The 20,906-nt window shown below is 45.2% G+C and overlaps 1 protein-coding gene across 1 annotated transcript; it reads right to left on the bottom strand.

Moving 5' to 3' along the window:
* Window positions 1-7,108: 7,108 nt before the first annotated feature.
* On the bottom strand, window positions 7,109-17,959 carry AMER3 (APC membrane recruitment protein 3). The gene is made up of 2 exons (XM_019469513.2): window positions 17,396-17,959; window positions 7,109-11,620 (listed from the first exon to the last, which is right to left on the bottom strand). Exon 2 carries the CDS (start codon window positions 11,598-11,600, stop codon window positions 9,219-9,221), a length of 2,382 nt encoding a protein of 793 aa, XP_019325058.2. The 5' UTR covers window positions 11,601-11,620; window positions 17,396-17,959; the 3' UTR covers window positions 7,109-9,218.
* Between the last annotated feature and the right edge of the window lie 2,947 nt (window positions 17,960-20,906).

Below are 20,906 nucleotides of genomic sequence, written 5' to 3'. Positions count from 1 at the left end.
ACTGTGTGTGTTTTCACTCTTTCTAGCTGCTTTCAAGGGGAGTGCTTTCTCACAGAAGCCTAATGCACTGCTCTCTCCCTGCCTTCTCTTTCTCCTCTCCATGAAAACGGTTCCCTCCCCTCTGTGGCACCACAGCTCCTTTCTCTCCAGTTCACCTCTCTGCACCATGTACTTGCTGTGTTCTCTCCCTGAAATTATATAAATTGTTCTGTTAATCCTCAGATCAATTTACTAGGTGTTCAAAATGGTTTGGTGTTGATCTAGCTCTATTCGAGGGATGAGGCAAGCTTAGGGTCCCCTTACTAGTTTGCCAACTTAACTCCTCCCATAATTCTATTTTTACTTTTTTTTAAGTTTTATTTATTTATTTTGAGAGAGAAAGAAAGCACAAGTAGGGGAGTGGCAGAGAGAGAGGGAGAAAGAGGGTGAGAGAGAGAATCCCAAGCAGGCTCTTCACTGTCAGCATGGATTCTGATGTGGGGCCTGATGCAGGGCTCAAACTCATGAACTGTGAGATCATGACCTGAGCCAAAGTTGGATGCTTAACCTACCGAGCCACCCAGGTGCCCCCTATTTTTATTTTTTTGAAGAAACACCATACTGTTTTCGACAGTGGTTGCACCAATTTGCATTCCTATCAATAATGCATGAAGATTCCTTTTTCTCTACATCTTTGCCAACAATTGTTATTCCTTGTGTTTTTAATGTTGGTATTCTGATATGTGTGAGGTGATATCTCATTGTGGTTTTAATTTGCATCTCCATTGTGATGAGTGATGTTGAGCATACTTTCGTGTGTCTGTTGGCCATTTGTATGTATGTCTTCTTTGGAAAAATGTTTATTCAGGTTCTCCGCCCACTTTTTAATTGGATTATTTGGTTATTTTGGTGTTGAGTTGTATCAGTTCTTTACGTATTTTCGATATTAACCAATGGGTATATCATTTGCAAACATCTTCCTCCATTAATAAAGGTGCTTTTTCTTTGTTGATGGTTCCCTTCACTGTGCAAATGTTTTTTATTTTAGTGTAGTCTCAAGTTTAATTTTCCTTTTGTTTCCCTTGCCTGATGAGACATATCTAGAAAAATGAATCTATGGCTGATGTCAAAGAAATTACTGCCTATGTTTTCTCCTAAGAATTTTGTAGTTTCAAGTCTCACGTTTAGGTCTTTAATCTATTTTGAGTTTAGTTGTGTGTATGGTGTAAGAAAGTGGTCTGGTTTCATTCTTTTGCATGATGCTGTCCGGTTTTCTCAACACCATTTGTTGAAGAGACAGTCTTTTTCCCATTGCATATTCTTGTGTCCTTTGTTGTAGATTAATTGACCATAAAAGTATGGGTTTATTTCTAGGTACTCTATTCTGTTCCATTGATATATGTGTCTACTTTATGCTGGTCCTGTACTGTTTTGATTACTACAGCTTACTATACCTTGAAATCTGGGATTGTCATACCTCCAGCTTTATTCTTCTTTTTCAAGATTGCTTTAGCTATTTATGGTCTTTCCTGGTACCAAACAAATTTTAGGATTATTAGTTCTAATAATAGAACTAGCATTTTCTGTGGGAAATGCTGTTGGTATTTGATAAAGATTGCATTAAACCTATAGATAGATTTAGAAATATGTACATTTTAATACTAATTTCCCAATCCATGAGCATGGAATATCTTTCCATTTGTTTGTGTCATATTTAATTTCTTTCATCAAGTTTTATAGTTCTTGGAGTCAAGTTTTGTCACCTCCTTGGTCAAGTTTACTTATATGTATTTTATTATTTTTGGCGAAATTATAAATAGGATTGTTTTATTAATTTTTCCTGCTACTTCATTATTAATGTATAGAAATGCAACTGTTTTCTGTACTTTGATTTTGTATCCTGAAACATTACTGAACTCATTTATCAGTTCTAGTAGTTTTTTAAAAAATTTTTTTAATCTTTATTTATTTTTGAGAGAGACAGAGCATGAGCAGGGGAGGAAAAGAGAGAGGGAGACACAGAATCTGAAGCAGACTCCAAGCTCTGAGCTGTCAGCACAGAGCCCAATGTGGGGCTCGAACCCATGAACTGCGAGATCGTGATCCGAGCCAAAGTCAGATGCTCAACTGACCAAGCCACCCAGGCACCCCATCAGTTCTAGTAGTTTTTTGGTGGAATCTTTAGGGTTTTCTATGTATAGTATCATGTCATCTGAAAATAGTGACAGTTTTGCTTTTTTCTTACCAATTTGGATGCCATTTATTTCTTCTCCTTGTCTGATTGCTGTGGCTAGGACTTCTAGTACTATATTGAATAAAAGTTGTGATAGTGAACATCCTTGTCTTGTTCCTCATCTTAGAGGAAAAGCTGTCAGTTTTTCACCATTGGGTATGGTGTTAGCTGTGGTTTTCCACATATGACCTTATTATATTGAGATATGTGCCCTCGAAGCCTAGTTTGTTGAGTTTTTATCATGACTGGATATTGTACTTTGCCAAAATAGATTTTGAAATCTATTTGAAAGGATGAAAATATTTGCATCTATTGAAATGTCATGTGGTTTTTATCCTTTCTCTTATTGATGTGATGATCATATTAATTGACTTGTTCAAATATTGAACCATCTTTGCATCCCTAGAATAAATCCCACTTGATCATGGTGAATGATTTTTTTAATGTACTGTTGGATTTGGTTTGCTAATATTTTGCTGAGAATTTTTGCATATATGTTTATCAGAGATATTGGCCTGTAGTTTTTTTTTTTTTTTTAGTGTCTTTATCTTGCTTTGGTATCAGGGTAATGTTGGCCTCATAGAATAAATTTGGAAATGTTCCTTCTTTTTCCATTTTTTGGAATAGTTTAAGAAGAATAAGTATTACTTTTTCAAATGTTTGGTAGAATTCATTTGTGAAGCTATCTTGTCCTGGACTTTTTTTTGTTGTAGGGTTTTTTGTTTTGTTTGTTTTTTTTGTTATTTTTATTATTTTTGCTTTGTTTTATTTTTTATTATTTAAATTTCATTGCTAGGACTGGCCTGTTCAAATTTTCTATTTCTTCCCAATTCAGTTTTGGAAGGTTATAAGTTTCTAGGAATTCATCCATTTCTTCTAGGTTGTCCAATTGTTGACATATAATTTTTCATACTATTCTCTTAAAATCCTTTGTATTTCTGTGGTGTCAGTTGTTATTTTTCCTTCTTTATTTCTGATTTTATTTATTTGAGTCTTCACTCTTTTTTTTTCTTTGATGAGTCTGCCTAAAGTGTTATCAATTTTGTTGATGTTTTCAAATAGCCAGTTGCAGGCTTCAATGATCTATTCTATTGTTCATAAGTCTCTTTATTGACTTAGTTTTGTTGGATGTATGTTTCTAAGGATTTGTCCATTTCATCTAGATTATCCCATTAATTGACATATAAATGTTCATAGCATTCTTTTATAATCTTTTTTATTTTTGTAAAATGGTAGTAACATTCCTACTTTCATCCCTGATTTTAGTACTTTGAGTCTTTCTTTTGTTTTCAATCTAGGTAAACATTTGTCAATTTAGTTCATCTTTTCAAAGAACCAACTTTTGGTTTTGTTGACTTTGTCAATTGTTTTTGTATTCTCCATTTTATTTATCTCTACTCTAAGCTTTATTATTTCCTTCCTTCTGCTGGCTTTGAGTTAGTTTTTTCTTCTTTTTCTCATTTCTTAAGGTATAAAATCAGATTATTGATTTGAAATCTTTCTTTTTTTAATGTATGCATTACAGATATAAATTTCTCTCGTATTGCTTACTCTGCATTCCATAAGTTTTGGTATGCTGAGTTTCATTTTTATTTGTCTCAAGGTATTTTTAAATAAAGTTCCCTGATCCTCCATGTTGAGTCTGTGATGAGCCCATCAAAGGAATTCTTCATTTCTGTGCCAGTACTTTTGATTTCAAGCATTTTCTTTTTATTTCTTTCTTAAAATTATTCTTGTAAGTTGTTATTACCACTGGTTATTACATGTTGTCTACTTTTTCTCATTAGAGCTCTTAATATATTAATCGTACTTATTTTATAATACTTATCTGATAATTCCAACATCTGTGAGTCCAGTTCTGATGATAGCTTTGTCCTTCAAAGTTTGTTTCTTCTTGAACTTTATAACTTTGTGTTGAAAGCAGGACATATTGTATAGAGTAATATGTACTGAGGCAAATAGGCTTTTAGTGTAAGGATTTACATTAATCTAGCTAAGAGTTGGTCTGTTTTAATATTAGTCGTAGCTAAGAGTTGGTCTGTTTTAATATTAGTCGCAGCTAAAGGCACAAGAGCTTCATATTACTCTAGTGAGCTTACTTTTTCCTCCCTTCTCATCCTCATCCTCCTGCTCCTCATCTTCTCCCTCCTCTCCCTCTCCCTCTTCCCCATCCTTCTCCTCCTCTTCCCCCTCCCTGCTTCACCTTCTCCTACTCTTCCTCCATCTTCTTCCCCTCCCCCCTCCTCCTCCTGCTTCTGCTTCCCTTTGTTCTGGTCCTTAGATGGAATCTTTATCTTGTAAATCTTCTGGCTGTGATTCACTGTTATTATTACTGGATGCTTATTAGTGTGTTGATAGGGTGAGTGGGTAGGGTGGGGGGGGGAAGGGATGTTCCTTTACACCTAAGCTTCTAAGTATGTCTCAGTCCTTTGTGGGCTTGTGCTTTGGGGGTGGCGTTAGACCTTAAGAAGATTTAGTCTCTCTCCTACTGTTTCCAATCTGTTTTCTTGAAGTCCCTCTTCCAATTGACTGTCACATACTTTACTTATTTACTTATTTATTCACACATGGGAAAGGAAGGTTGGAGAGGACTGGAGTGGGGTGGAGTTCTTTTCCTTCAGCTTGGAAAAGTTTCAGAATCGCCCTCTGGAGAAGTCCTTCCCATGTGAGGTAGACCTATTAGGGAGAATGGTCTGGAGGGTTTCATAGTAGCTACTTTTCCTCTCCCTCTGCCAGGCCTATGAGAAGATCTTTCTCTGTCCTCACCCTGAAAATGTTCCTAGAGGAAAAGGCTATGAAAGCATAGCCCCTTTTTACTGTCCAGCCTTCCAGCTTCTTACTCAGCCTGCAACAATTTGTCAAAATTACTTTTTATCTCTTCCTAACAGTTTTTGTCATTTCGTAGCTTCTGCTCCAGGTCTTGGTTGCTATATTTCTCTGGATGCACCTGTTTCTCCATATTTCAAGGAAGTTGTTTGCTCTGTTCTCTGACAGGTCATGAATAGTCATTGACTTTCAATTTGTCCAGCTTTTTCTTGTTGTAAGGATGGGGATGGCAGTTTTCAACACCTTACATGTAATAACAAAAAAACACCTTTCCCTTCCTAAATATGGGTGTGTGTGATATGTGTGTATCACCATGGAGCCCAGAGCATTAACATCAAGGCCTCAGGACAGCTGGACAGGGGGTGAGTACAGGAAACAGGATGTATTGTTCACTTTTTAAATGTATCTTTTCATTGTTAAGTTTCATTTTTATAGTTTTTAAGAGGACTTTAATACAGAAGACTTAGGAGAATAAAGAAGTGACCAAAGCATTGTTTTTTAACAGCAAAAATCAAAATAACTTGAATAGCCATCAACAGGAGAATATCTAAATTAATTGTTACCTATAGGAGATTGCTGTGGAATTGTTCAAGAGAGTGGAGAAACTGCCTGCTGCTGGCACCTGCTAAGAAGATGTCTGTGATGCACTGTGCAGTAAAAAAGATTAACATTCATGTGTATTTATTTCATGGGCATAAAAAGGGTCTGAGGACATACCCAGTGTTCAAGAAGCTCCAGGAAGTGGAGGCTCAGCACTTTGCTTTGTTTGGATTGTTTGTAGTAAATGGGAATAAATTTTGTAATCAAAACAACAGAAGGATAAAAGAAGGAAAGAGACTTACTTTTTATTGTCTTCTCTTCTGTGTCTTTTGAGTTCTGTATCCTGCTTATTTATCCCCATTCCATAAAAAGTAAAATAAAATAAGAAACCAGGAAAAGAAAGAAGTAGCCCCTGATGTAGTTCACAGGCTCTTCCTTAGCATGTGCTGGTCTTTACCTGTTTTCATCACCTCCCCCCTGTTCTCTGCCCTGCCCCCTGGTGTACTCCAGGTTACTCTGCTGTAGGTCCAGGCCACCACCACATTTAGGGCAGGCTTGGAGGCTGCCTGGCCTCCTCCCAGCACCTCCCATTTCCCCATGCAACCCTGGAAGACTGGATGTTTGAAAGGCATAGTTCACAGGCCCCAGGGTGAACCCCAGCTCTCTACTTGCCGCTGTATGACCCTAGGTGAGTCAGACTCTGTGGAATATTTATGGGCTGCAACAATTAGACGTACTTCTCAGGATTTTACTTTATATGGGAGAAACAAGCTCCTATAACCTCTATAGCCATGTGAATGAGAGAGTAAAAAATGACCGGAATTCTGAAAATGCCTCATAGGCCTCTGCGACTACCAACACTGGGCTAGGCACTCAACCCAGGAGCTGGCCCTGCAGTTCGATCCTATGCTCTCCATGGATCACGTGGAGAACATCCTTGAGGCCTGCAGAACCCTGACAGGGGCACTGCCTGGACCCTTCTTGCAGGGGAGGGCAGCCTAAGGGGTGGGATGTGGAGAGAGATGGTCTTTGGCTTCCTCAGACCCTCTGGACACAAGAGAAAGGGAAGCGCCTCATCCATTCTCCCAGCAAGGTGCCTAGCAGGCCACTGCTGGGACTTTCCCCAACATTGCTGAGAATGAGAATTTCTAGGGTGTCAGGATTGCTTAAGATGCTTCCCAGAGTGAGAGCCACTGGGTTGGGGGTTTCTCTCAGGAGGCAGGACCTGTTCCTTGTCTGTCCTGCCCTGCTGTGTGTCACTGTAGACTACCCTCACCATAACCTCTGGGTACTGGGTCTACTTTTGTCCTGTCATCCTGACCCTAGGCCCCTCCTGACTGTGCCTGAACCTCCTCAGTTCCTGCCTCTCCCAGCGCTCTTGGAGCTGGCTGGATTTGCCTCCATCACCACCAGTCACCACATCACATCAAGGAAATGTTCCATCAGAGCTTCTGCCAAGGTAAAACCTTAACTCTGCTACTCTCCAGACACAAGACTCACATTTAATTAAAAAATCAGAAAACCACGAGCAACCTTTTGATAATTCATTATTTGAACAAGTAAATATGCACTGAGGACTTGCTCTGCTCAGGTGCAGTACAAAGTGATAAGGGCCATGACTGAATGAGATACTCAGCCTGCTTACAGGGGGACATGTGGCTGGCACCCAGACAGTGCTCAGACATCTGTGCCCTGAAAGAAGGGAGGAGTGAAGGCTTTGAAAGAGGTGTTTGCTGCAGGAGCTCGGCAAGAGAAGTTCTAGAGCCTCGTGAAGAGCTGGGCCTTAGGAGTCAAAGTGTGGGATTCAAACCCCATCAACCCCTCACACTAGCTGTGTGCATCCATGGGCAAGTCACATCAGCACTCTGTGCCTTGGTCTCCATATCTGAAAAATGATGACAACAATTATATCCAGGTTGATGCAGGGATGAGATAAACTATTCCACATGTAACCTGTTCCCAGCACAGTTCAATAACACTAATCATTTGTGGAGGTCCTGAGAGGAAGCATCATGTGTGATTTCCCAGGAAGACTGGCCCTGTCTTTCCTCAGTGTCCAGGGTCTGGATAGGCCTGGTCAGCAGCCTATAGGAGCACACAGTAGGCTCCACTAAGCAGTTGTTAATGAGGGCAGAGCATTTTCTATCCTGAAATGAAGCCTCAATCAGGAGAGGCCCCAGCCTGTGATCAGCTATCAGACTGCATCCCTATGGTTGGCATTTCTCCCCTATCCCCACTTAACCTATCCCTTTCTGATGACCTTTCCTCTAGAAACAGGTTCATATCTGTGGTGGCCATCCTTTACATCTCACTGCAGCATGTCAGGTGAGGTAGGATCTTATCACAGAGAACCTTGATGTGTGGTCTGTTGCTGTACCCAATATCCTGACACCTGCTCTTCCTGAAGATGTGGGCCACCTTTCACTCCAAGATTCTGGACAGTTGGTGTTGTGCATGTTGTTGTGGCTTTTGGGAAGATGAGAGTTGCAGCTTCATTCCAAGGTAAGTTTTCCTGAAGGGGGAGACAAGGATGCTGACAGTGTGGAGGGATGAGAATGGCAGAGTTGCGAAGAATCAATCAACTTCTTCCCTAAGAATATTTTGCCACCCTTGGCTTCATTTAGAGAGTGAAAGTTTAGGGAAATTGTCGGGCTGATTTGTAATTGAGAACTCACCAACACCCACAGGATCTTCAGGGTTTGGCTAGCCCTGGCAAGGTTGCACAGTAACACATGGTGTCTGTTGATTCAAGGCTCTTACTGAGATGAGACCTGTCCTGCTTCTTACTCCCATGAGAAGTCCTTCAGGGCCCCAGCACATTGTGGCTGCTTGTCCTGGAGGTAGAGATCAGGCTTGTGTGGGGCCAGTGGGCATTCCTGAGCTCATCCGTGGCCCCCTATCCTGCCTGTATCCCATTCTCTGCATCCCACCCCTAAGCCTTGGATCACACATTTATTATTATTCTCAACCCCCTATGCAGATTTCATGGCTCCCTCTACCTCCCATTTACAGGATGTTCTGTTATCTTCCCATCAGTTTCAAGCCTGAGTTCCTCTCTATGACATGCTGTATAAGGAGAAGCCAGGTGTGGCCACTTAGCCAACTAGGTTTTGAGTCTTCATTTCTCTGTGGGGAAATCAGTGAGGCACACTTTGAAAGCAATGGCAGCTTTTCAGCTGTCCTTGGCCTTAGGCTACCTAGTATCTGGCCTGGCTGAGCTGGTGGGTTCAGGCATAGATGCCTCCATATTAAAATGCTCTGCTCCACTTGCTTGTGTCCTGCCACCTCCTACCCCCCAATAGTCCTTACATCAGGGACAAAGATGGAAAGTTGGGTCTTAAGTCCTCTTGAATGTGGCCACAAAGATGCAGTTCCTGGTGACTGGGGGTCCGTGCTACACGTGAGGCTCAAACATGGCTGGCTTAGGGCCCCTACTTCCAGCTGGTTTCAGGGGAGGCCCTTATGGTCCAGGAAGCTTTCTGGGACACTTGCAGAAGGGGTTCACTCGTGCTGGTTTTTGGAAGTGAAGTCCAGGATTCCTGGCAATTTGCCCCGGGGTCTCAGCTGGGTAGCAGGGCCAAGAGGGGTTATAAGTCCAGCTGGCCCCTGTGTGCCCCTGCTCCACAGCCCTTGAGTTGAGCTACAGGGGCTGGTCCTCCACAGAGGCACGAGACTGGGCATCCATCCTGGTGTGCTCCACCCTGAGCTGGCTGAGGTCAAGAACATGGCCTGGGCACCTCTGGTCCTGTGAGCTGTGTAGTGGACTACCCAGGGAGGGCAGGTCACATGAAACTGCCACGCTAGGGAAGCTGTTAGGCTGTTTCTGCAGCAGAATTTCAGGGCCCCTGGTTTGAGGTTGCCTGCAGAGCCCACTGCTCATGTCCTGCCTTGGGGGCTGTTTAGTAGGGGGCTGGCAGTCTGGTTGGATCTGCAGGGCTGCAACCTGGGCCGCACAGCCTGTCAGGGTGGGCTCTACATCGAGGGTGCTTTCCCCAGGACCAGGCCTCCAAGAACCTCGGAAATACTCCAGATTCCCAGGTGGTCTGGGCTCCTGGGAGCTAGGCCAAAGGTTTGGGACTTTGTTTTTGCTGCAAGTGTCTGTTGTTGCAGAGGTTGCAGACCCCACAGGGGAGAACAAGCCTTCATAGCAGCCTTGTGTCCCTCCTTCCCCAGAGACCTGCACACACTCCAGAGATGTGTCCCTGGACAGAGAGCTAGTTACCCGCTCAGGCCCTGCTAGGACCTTGCTCTCTCCAGCAAGTAGGCCCTTGGTAAGCGAATGTGCCCACAGCTCCCGCCTGCTGGGTACTGAGCCCACAATGGTCCTACCTGCATCTGAAGCCCCAGGCCCCCTGCCCTCCAGCTTCACTGGACCTGGGCTCTTTTGCTCAGAGCCAGCTTCCAGTTTCTCTGTCTGTCCCCTGGGTGAGGTTGCAGTATCCCCAGGGGCTGAGGCAGGCGGGGTGCGGAGCTCAGGGCTACGGCGAAGCCAATTGATAATGCCCATGGTGATGGCAAGCTCAGTGTCACAGAGCTTTAGCAGACACTCTTTGCCCTTCCAGGAGCTTTGCAAAAAGCTCTGGCTGAGCAGGTCTGGACCTGGTGTTGGGGCCAAGTTCTCCTCTGCCCCCACATGGAAGCTGCACATAGACAGTGGTGCTCCTAGTGCTGGCCCTGACAGACTCTCAGACACACACAGGTCATCATCCAGGCTTGGGCCAACATGGCCCTCGCTGGGGTCATAGAAGAGCTCATAGAGGGCATCCCCACTGTAGCTATCCCGGGGGAAGGCAGCTGCAGGTGTGCCTGGGCTCGAAGCTTCCTTCTTATCCTCCTCGAGGCCAGGTGAGAAAGAGTCATAGTAGCCTTCATCACTTGTGGACACAGATTCTGGCTGTTCACTCTTGGGGGTACCTGTGTCTATGGAGCTGGCTTTGGAGCCACTGTGGGGGTCCCTGCAAGGACACAGGGGGAGCTCAGCAAGCCCAGCTGTATCCAGCCTGGGTCGGTCTGTATCTGTCCCCTGGGGACTCCCCAGCCATGGGCCCAGTAGGGTGCTATGCTGCTGTCTCACAGAGCGATTCACACTGTCCCAGAACTTGGCAAAGTCAGACATCTCATTTTGGGCGGGTGATGCCAGCTGTTCCATGCTGCCCTGGAAGGGGCCCCTAAGAACTTTGTTTTCAAGGGCCTGTGATACCTGAGTTGGGCTCTCCAGGCCCTCGTTCAGTTCCAGGGATGGCACGGAACTTTCATCTGCAAAGATCTCCCCACAGCCTGTGAGAGAGTCAAAGCTCTTGAGTGAGGCCACATCCTCACACAGGGCCCTACAGAGGTCAAAGGAAGAGTCGGGCAGGAGCTCGCTGTCAGATAGGTCTTGACATAGGCCATCTGGCCCCAGTCCTTCACCAAAGGGAAAGAAGCCTGTGTCTGTCTGCCCTCCAGCCTCTGATGGGCCTCCAGGCGAGGACAGGCTCTCCCTCTTGGTTGCCAGTGAGGCCAAGTTCTCAGTCTTGTTTCTGCGAATGTGGAATAGGTTCCGAAAGCACTTCTTAGGTCGTTTCAGGGAGATCCTCTTCCTTGGTATGCTCTTGGCCACAGCTGGCACAAAGGGCATCTGGGGCACAAAGTGGCGGTAGTCAATCATGCGCTGGCTGCTAGAGGGTCCTGGGAAACTCGCGCTGCCCACCAGGTGCCCTGTGGTGGCACTCACCCTGCCAGCCCCAGGCACACTGTCATGAGTCTTGCTCTTTCGTACCAGTTTGAAGGTGGCCCCACAGAAGGCTGTAGCCCCCACCTCGGGTTCTGGTTTCGCTCCCTTGTTGGGGCATCTGTCATATCCTTGAGCGTTGGGACTAACCTGTGGGGCTCTCTCACTGTAGGGCCGCTGTTGCCCTCCTGGTGAGTCTGACCAGGGACCTGCATCCTCCCTGACTGGAGCAGTGGCTGCTGGGTCTGGGGGTTTCTCATGGGAAATCTGCAGGCTGGATTTGATGAAGGTCTTTCCTCTCTTCAGCTCCATGCTGCCAGTGCCCCAGGCTGCTGTGAAGGAAAACAGGAGGCACTTAGTATCCAAGATGGAGGCCTATGGTTCTAGAAGACCTCTGCCTGTCCCTATTTACATAGTTGCTTTGGAGCTGAACTCTGACATCTAAACTTGGATCCTTTCAGAGGTAAGAGAGAGGGAGATGGGATGGCCCCACCCAGACTCACTGCCCCAGGGCTGCTCATTGCTCCATAGACAACTGATCCCAGAGAAGTTAAGTCACATGCCTAAAGTCACATAGTAGGAGCCTAAATGAGGACAGACTGGGGTCTGATTCTATTGTGTCTGTGATCTCTCAACTCAACCAAGCATCATCTCAGAGTTTACCTGGCCAAGTCAGATTCCCATTTCTATGCCCAGGCACTCTACAAATAGCACCCATCCTCACGGGGGAAGTATCATCGCTCTTTCAAGTGGTGGAGGAAAGGATTCAACAAATAAGTTCCTGACTTCATCTAAGAGACAAAACTCAAAGGGAAACCCAAGCCTGTATCCTGGGCTGGATGGAGTAGCTCATCAGTTGGAAGGGGAGACACATACACTGCCCTTCACAGCTATTGCATCTGTCTTAGGAGGTAAGACTTGGTCTACACAGAGACCATCAGCAAGGCACAGCTGAGTATCTAATGGTGCATGTTGAGCTTGAGCACTGAGAAGAGAGACAGCATCATGGTAGAAGGCAAAAGAGAGGAGGCAGGCATGAGGCCAGGATCAGACAGTTTAGATAGACACAACACATGATGGGCTGGAGAGTATCCAGGTATCACCTTCTATGCACATCTTAACTGAGAGGCATTGATGCCTGGAATGCCATCTAGAGTGCCATCCAGATGAATGCCCAGTCTGAGTTCAATGGGAAAGGGTGTTGTGGTTGACTATTGATGTCTGTCCTGGTATGGGAGGGGGAAGCCACATAGGAGTTTTAACTTGACCATTTTTGCATTGCTAGGGAGTATGGCCTTACTCTGAGATCAATGAAGAGCTATAAAAGTCTTCTGAGTGAGTGGGTGGGTGTAAAAAGTGGCATAATGAATTTGGTGGTCTAAGACCATTTATCTGATATCTAAGTGGAGGACAGAATAAATTAGGAGAGAAGCTTTGAGCAGAGAAGATTCACAAAGGGCAACTAAAGTGGTCTGAGTATGTGGAGATAAGATCCAGATGGAAACTGCAGTCAAAGTCATGAAAAAGAGAGGTAAAGTTATAATGACCTTTCAAAGGCAGAAATGCTAGGATTTGGCAGCTGAATAAAGAGAGAAAAGTCATCAACAATGAGGAAACAGTAAATACTGATCCAGACAAAGAAAAGTGGGAAACGGTAAGGAAGTGGGAGTGGAGTGAAGGTGAGGAAGGGGCCTGTGCTAAGAGCTGGTTTGAAAAAGGGAAGCAAGGCTCTAGTTTTAAACATGTGGCCTTTGGGGTGAGCTTGGAGACCCCCAAGACCAGACCAAAAGAAGGTGATGCCCAAGGGCACCTGCAAACTTCCCCAGACTCTCCCTTGCTGTGTCTTCACAGGTACCCAGCTCACAGCTCAGTCTGTCCCAGCAGCTGGGAGTGGTGAGTGACCTGTGGGTCAGTCCTGTCAGTCTGGTGAGGGAAAGACTAGAAGAGAGAGTTTGGGGATGGTTTCTTTGACTTTCTTTTTTTTTTTTCTTCTTAAAACAACTTTGTTAAATGTTTATTTTTGAGACAGAGAGAGAAAGAGAGGGAGAGCAGGAGAGGGGCAGAGAGAGAGGGAGACACAGAATCTGAGCAGACTCCAGACTCTGAGTTGTCATCACATGGCATGTGACATGGGTGTTGAACCCACCAACTGTGAGATCATGACCTGAGCCAAAGTCAGCAGCTTAACCAACTGAGCCCCCCAGGTGCCCCTCTTTGGCTTTTCATAAGGACTTCTCCATAGGGAGCATCTGAATTCACTCCCCACCCCCGCCCCTGGTGCACAGCCTGTGAGGGACGCACACCACAGGTGTGAAGGCAAGTGGCTCTGTCAGCCTGCTTGCCTTTCAGACCCACTTCCCAGGAAGCTTTACAGCTACCTTCAGAAAGCTGCTTGACAGTTATGAGCTGACCAGGGTCAGCTTCGGAGTCTCTCAAATGCTTAGACATGAAGACCTGGAGGTGAACAGAGGGGCTGCCTCACAGCCCAGGTGACAACATTAAAGCTGAAGATGAGAAGTGGTGACAAAGCTGCCACTGCAGGGGCTCACAGGGACAAGCTGATTGGCCTCAACCCTACTCCCACTCATGGGCAGCACTTCCTCCCCTACAGGGGGACACTTGGGACTTTTGGCTGGAAGATAGGAGAAAGTGCTATGCCAGGGAAAACCACAGAACCTGGACTTGGCTCTGGCAGCAGCTCAGCTCTTGGTGACAGCATCCTGGACAGTGGGACAGTGCTTCAAGTTACCTTTCTGCCTCCTATGAGGTGTCATGCGTCCAAGCCTTTCCTACCCTATACCTGCAAATCCCATTATCACTCACCACAGTCCTCTGTGGCTGAGACAAGTCCTTCCTTAGCTCTGATGAATTTTCTTTACACAGCATAGTGGTTAATATTTGGACTCTGGAGTTGGAGAACGCAGATTTGAGTCATGGTTGCATCTACCTAACCAGGTGAGTTCTTCACCTATAACCATATAAGAGACATAACTTCCATTTTACAAAGGAGAGAGAATAAGGTCAAAAAAAGTCCGTCAATTGGCCCGGGTCAGACATGTGGTAAGTGACAGAACTAAGATTTGAAACCAAGCCTGTCTGATTCTGGTCATGTGCTCTTAATCACGACAGACATTCTGTGAACCAAAAACCCAAACTCTTCTTCATGGGAAACTTAAAAATCAAATACTAAATGTGCTCTTATGAATTATTTTGAAAGCACAATGAAAATGGAGATTAAAAACAAAAGTGCAGCTTACACAAATTCAGAAAAATTATAATTGAAGGTCATATACTTTCTATGACAAGAAATTTTGGAGATATTTTATTATGAGATCTCTATTCTATGTTAGAAAAATATTTTTATTAACACACTTTTGGAAATAATTTCAAGTAAGCATGACAAAGATTACTTCACTGTGTGCAGAATTTGCAACTACAAGAACTAAGGTGGTTCATTTGATATCGATCTCTATCAATAAAACTGCTGATTTCTTATTTCTCAATTCAGTGAACTGATTTAAACTCATGAAGAACCAGAAATTTCACCACATTCTGAACTTGTAAAATAGCCTCTCAGAATAGCAGTCACTGCTAAAGATGCTTGTGTGACTTAGTGTCACTGATGTTGCCAAACCTATTTCTTGAGTTCATTTAATACTTTGGCACATTGATGGGACAATAAGGGGTAATGTCCAGAATAATGAATGAGAGACTTGCAAAACACTGGAGCAATCATGTAAAATCCAGTGTATGTTCAATCTGGTCACATTCCACATTAAAATAATTTATCAGAGCCTGACTCTCTGGAAATGTGAAGCCCATATGTGACATGGGTGGGAACACCCTGAGGGGTCAGAGGCCTCACTGTCCAACTGGAGACAAGCTGAGCAGTCTCCTTCCATGACAGTTCTCAGGGACAGAATGGAATTTATCTGGAAAGCCAGATGCTGGCACTGTCATTGCCTAAGGGCAGAGGCCAAATATGTCCAGGTTCCCAGCTGCAAAAATGTACACTCTGCTCTGTAACTCTCTGGCTAAAGACCCCCTAGGTGGATCCCAGCATGAAACCTGAGAAAGAATCCTCTACCACGTGCCACATCCCTCCCCAAAGGAAAAAGTAGCCCTGTCCCTTTCCTGGTTTGGTGCCTTCTTGTCTATAACACTCAGGGATCACTGGCTGCTCATTCTGGTGCTTGCTTGGTCTTGCAACTCCCCAGTGAGGTTGAAAACTTCTTTAAGATTCAGGACTCCAATGGTGGTCAACTGTGAGCTACTACTTATTTAAATGAAGTATTTATGTTTTTGAGACATCTTAGCTATATATTTACATCTAAGTTTCCTAAATGGAACACTGAGTCTAGTTTTTAATTCCATAATTTATGTACATCATTCTTTAAGACAGTTCTCAGTGACACCAAGACCCTGGACCGAGTTCTTCATCTCTAAAATGAACTTGCAAATTCCACGAGAACAAGAACCATACCATGTACTTTATTTAATCAACTCTGATTCACGGATGTGCTATTTTAACCAAGATCTAAAAGACAGCTGAAGACAACCAGGCAAAAGACGTGGGAAGCATATTTCAGGCAGAGGGAACATCCTGCAGAAAGGCCTTGAGGAGCAAAGGAGGAAGAATGTTTAAAACTCTGAAAGCAGGCCCAGGTGGCCAGAGCAGCCGGATGAAGGTGGGAAATGGGCAGGGCAGACTGTACTCTGCCTGAGATCACAGGGAGGGTCTTGGCTTTTATCCTATGCACCATGGAGAGCATATGCACCATGCTTTTATCCTATGCACCATGAGATCCAGCCATCAAGGGTGAGTAACATGGCTAATATTCAGTTTTTAGGGGTGCCTGGGTGGCTCAGTTGGTTAGGCATACAACTTTGGCTCAGGTCATGATCTCTCAGTTTGTGGGCCCGAGCCCCGTTTTGGGCTCTGTGCTGACAGCTCAGAGCCTAGAGCCTGCTTCGGATTCTGTGTCTCCTCTCTCTGCCCCTCCCATGCTCATGCTCTGTCTCTTTCTGTCTCTCAGTAATAAATAAACATTAAAAAAATAAAAATTAAAAAAAGACAGATTAGGAGCCAGAGCAGGGTCTAGCTGAAAGTAGTGACAGAGACTGCTCATGTATGTAAACCTTTCCTCTCAGCACCTTACACAAAGTATGCACTTGCATATGGATTTATTACAAACTGAGCAAATGAAGTAATTCTAATGGCTGCTTTTCTACATGATAAATAACTTTAGCTCAACTGCCTACAATTTTTTTTTCCTTTGGGAAGGTAATTCTGTGCTCTTCTTTCTTTTTTTTTTAACATGAAAGTGATTGAGTGTTTCATGGATGAAAATAAAAATCGCTCAGGTACACATATGTAACAGAAGTGGTTGGAGATATAAACATTTTGACTAATAGTTTTGGCATTGCCATGCCTTCTCCGGCCCCGCCCCCAACACCCAGTAAAACCAGAAGCCTAGACATACAAAGAGGTGAATAGTGATTAGAAAGAAAAAGCCTCAGAGGGGAGCCTTGCCCAGGGACATCCAGGACATTGGGGCCAGGGTGAGAGACTATATATGGGGCCATAGTTTATCTCTGTAGAAGGTACCTGTCTAAGCCAAAACCTTCAGGATGGATGGAGTGAAGGCTATTGTGGGGAGAGAAAGCCTCGTGTTATGGGGTGGGTGTGGGTTGGGGAATGAAGCAGAAATAGAATCCGCAGTGAAAACATCACCAATTCACCCAACCCCCACGTCAGGGAGACAAAGGGCCCTTTAGGGAGCGAAGGTTCTGGCCCACCTCCTCTAAAGGGAGTCTCTAGGTGTTCCTGGGCTGCTCAACTGAAAGAAAATCGGTCTTGAATCTAATCTATTCTTTCCCAGCCCCTGCATCCGCGCGCAGTGGGTCTCTCCCCTCCCGTAGCCAGACCTAAAAGGGTCTTCTCCCTCAGACTCCAGATTCCTCATCAGCCACGCAGGACACCGCAGGGTTGAGAGGGTGCAGACCCTGGTTCCTCCACTCAGCCCGTCCACTGCGCGAAATAACGCACAAAAATTCCCCCCAAATCTTTCCTCCAAGTCTACATCGGAGGGCCGTTAGCGACTTACCGCTGGTGGCCGGCCGGGAGTGTCGCAGTAAGCGTCCTTGGCAGGGCCGGGAGCCACTCCCGAGCCGCTCACGGAGCTCAGCACCACGGTCAGCTCCCGGCGCCGCGCGTCCCCGCCAAGTGGGGGAGGAGGAGGGCCAGAGCCCGCCCGCAGCGGCTGGAGGGGCTGGGCGGCTGCGGCAGGAGGCGGGCAGGCGAGGGTTAAGCTGCCGGAGAGCACTGAGGCGGGGGCGGAGCCGGGCCGGGAGCCAGCACGCCAGAGAGGCAGGCGCCCCCAGCGAAGCAGTGGGCGAGATGAAGGGCTCTGGGCCTGGGTGGGGGATGCTCCCGGAGAACTGCAGCCTCCTTGTGCCGCCACCGCCTGGGCCCCGCTCGGTCTCGCTTTGTTAGTATTTCTCCCGGTCTCTGTCTCTGTGTGTCTGTCTCCCCGCAGCGCTGTGGTTTTACATCCTTCAGGCCTTGCTGCCAGGGCTGCCAGGATGTACAGACGCCCAATGGTCTCTCCTGGTCCGCGACTGCACGCCTGCGCGGCGGTCTGAAGCCCTTAGAGGAACAGGTGTGGGTGCACTAATCCCTGCAGCCGGTAGCGCCCAGGCAGATTTAATCCCAACGCTCTCGGAAGGGCTGGGCACACGGAGCCTAGTTAAAGATTCCTACTCAAGATTCCGAGCTGGCTTGGAAGAAGTGGCAGTCCAGTCTCAGATGCAGGGCTCAGTTTTACAGAACCTTTTTTACAGAGTGCCTTTCTTGTACCGAATTGTATTACTAATGGAACGCTTCCCTTACAAGTACTTACTGTGTGAAGTCAGCCGGTGCTTTGCCCTGCAGCAGTTTTGTGGGGAAGAGCAGAAATGTTGTGGGGACTCTCCCCTCTGAGCTCAGGACCAAGGACCTGATGGTGGGAAAGGAATAAAGTAAGGATTAAATAACTTCTGGATGGCTCTGGGAGCGGTGCCAGGACCATGGGGGAGGGTGTGTGGGGTGGAGAGGGGGCGGGAGCGCACAGCTGGTGCTGGTGAAGCTGCCTATCCCTCAGGAGTGTGTAAGGAGGACAGAGATCCGGGTGGTGGTGATGGCTGATCCCACACAACAGGGGTGAGTGCAGGCAGTGAATGATGGAAGGAAGGACTCAGGGGTCGCCTAGTCCAGCCTTGGGTTGAGACCCAAAAGAGGTCAGGACTAGGGAAAATGACAAAGACCATGAGTTCCTTTCAGCCTGATGGCCTCCACCTCGTCCCCATGTCCAAAAACCCCCCTAGACACAGGGTGTGTCATGTTGGTGTGGGCTGTCTTTGGCATAACCCATCAACCTTCTTTATAGTCATCTTGAGATCATTTCACCCTAGAGTCAAGAGGCTTCTCACTGCTGTCCCCTCCTCCAGAAAGTGTCTGCCACCACCTTTGGATAAGTCCACCTAATTGCATTTCTTGCTGTTAAAGGGCCTTTCTACCTAGTGACTGATGCAAGATGACCCCAGGTGTCCCCTCTCCCTGTGGTGTAGTCCTGACCTTTTCTGGCAGTTTCTGGCCATCAGACTTCCCTCAGTCAATTCTTCCCTGTTAGGTAGAAACAAAGGCTGGTCTATGTTTCATCGCCACATACACCCTGAATCAAGAGGAGGATTCCCACAGACTCCACAGTCCTCACTAGCTGAAGTTAACAAACGTTACTTTCTTCTGTTAGGATCTTCCATCTTCTGCATTACAAGGACTTTATATTTTTCTTAATTTTCTCCCGTTTTGAGGATAATTATGGGCTTAACTTCTTCCAGTGGGTGATAATTGCTCTTTTCCATCTGAACCTGTCACCCTTGGGCCAATGAGAGCTATTCTAAGCCATCTACTCTCATCCTTTCAGAGAATTTTAAAACATCCTTACTTTTAGGGGCAGGTGGGTGGCTTAGTCAGTTGAGTGTCCGACTTCAGCTCACATCATAATCTCACAGCTTGTGGGTTCAAACCCCACATCAGGCTCTGTGCTGACAGCTCAGAGCCTGAAGCCTGCTTTGGATTCTGTATCTGCCTCTCCTATGCTCATGCTCATGCTCTGTCTCTCTCTCTCAAGAATAAATGAACATTAGAAAAATTTTTTAAATAATATAAAATATACTTTTAGGTAACAAAACAAACTATGTGTATAATTTATAATATATAATTTTTTTCTTTCCCAAAGATATGGGATCAGGTCTTCTACAAGGATCCCCTGGAATGATCTTTCACAGCAAGATTTCCCAGTTCAGAAACTACTGATGATTTTTCTTTAATAGTGTCCTATTGTAAACTTCCTTTATGTAATTTTTATAACACACTTAGTTTTCTTATCAGACCTCACAACATTTTTGGGCCATGGCTGTAACTCTTTTCATCCCTGGCATGAGTCCTTAGGGTTCTCTGACCTTGCTCCCTGTCCTCTTGATTGTCCAGCGGGTCTCAGACCTTCTGGCCATAACCCTTGCTTTCTGAAAGACCCAAAAGATTTCAGTTGACTGAACACAAATACAATACGTAGGTGCTGATCTGTCAACTGCATTGGTCATGGTGCAAGAATCCAGGTTTGCAGCCTGAACTCAGTAGTTCCTTATGGATCCTACATCAGAGAAGACTGGGAAATGAGACAATGGGATCCTAGGAAGGCTGGCAGGGCTGGGACTGTCAACTTGGAGAAGAAATGCTTCAAGGGCCACAATTTGGAGTAGGTATCTGGGTGAGGAGGAGGAACTCTAGTACTCAGGCTAGTTCTCCTGCAGAAAGTTGTTCTCCCCAATCTCAAACAAACACACTCTTAATGAGGGAATTATACAATATTTGTCCTTTTGTGTCTGGTTTATTTCACTGAGCTTAAGGTTTTCAAGATTCATCCATGTTGTAATATGTATCAAAATTTCATTTCTTCTTAAGGCTGAATACATTGCTTTATCCATTCTTCCATTGATAGACATTTGAGTTGTTTCCACCTTCTGTCTATTGTGAAAAATGCTGCCATAAACATTGGTATATAAATATCTGTTCAAGTTTCAGCTTTCAGGTCTTTTGAGTATATTCCTGGAAGTGGAATTATTTGATCGTAATGGTAATTCTATGTTTAATTTTTTGAGGAACATTGTACTTTTTACTACATTCCTGCTAGCAATGCCAAAGTTCTCCATTTCTCTACATCCTTACCAATACTTGCTATTTTCCATGATTTTGTTGTTTTTCAATTAATAGTCATCTTAATGAACATAAAGTAGTATCTCATCATGGCTTTGACTTGCATTTCCTTAATGATTAGTGATGGTAAGAAATCTTTCATGTGATTATCAGCCATTTGTATAAATTCTTTGGAGAACTGTCTGTTCAAGTCCTTTATGTATTTTTAAATTGGATTGTCTTTTTTTTCCCAGCTGTATTGAGGTATTACTGACATATCCATATGGAAGTTTAGGGCATACAACCTGATTATTTGATACATGTATATATGGCAAAACATCCCTCCTCAATATTAGGGTGTTGTAGTAACATTTGAAGTTTAC

Source organism: Panthera pardus, unplaced genomic scaffold (genome assembly GCF_024362965.1).
Source record: "Panthera pardus isolate Hobbes unplaced genomic scaffold, ASM2436296v1 HiC_scaffold_10, whole genome shotgun sequence".
Classification (NCBI taxonomy): Eukaryota; Metazoa; Chordata; class Mammalia; order Carnivora; family Felidae; genus Panthera; species Panthera pardus.
Note: the sequence above shows the minus strand (reverse complement) of the source record. Positions and strands in the feature narration are given on the sequence as shown.

Coding starts and splice junctions, on each gene's coding strand:
- AMER3 (XM_019469513.2), bottom strand. CDS start 11,600: ATGGAGCTGAAGAGAGGAAAGACCTTCATCAAATCCAGCCTGCAGATT.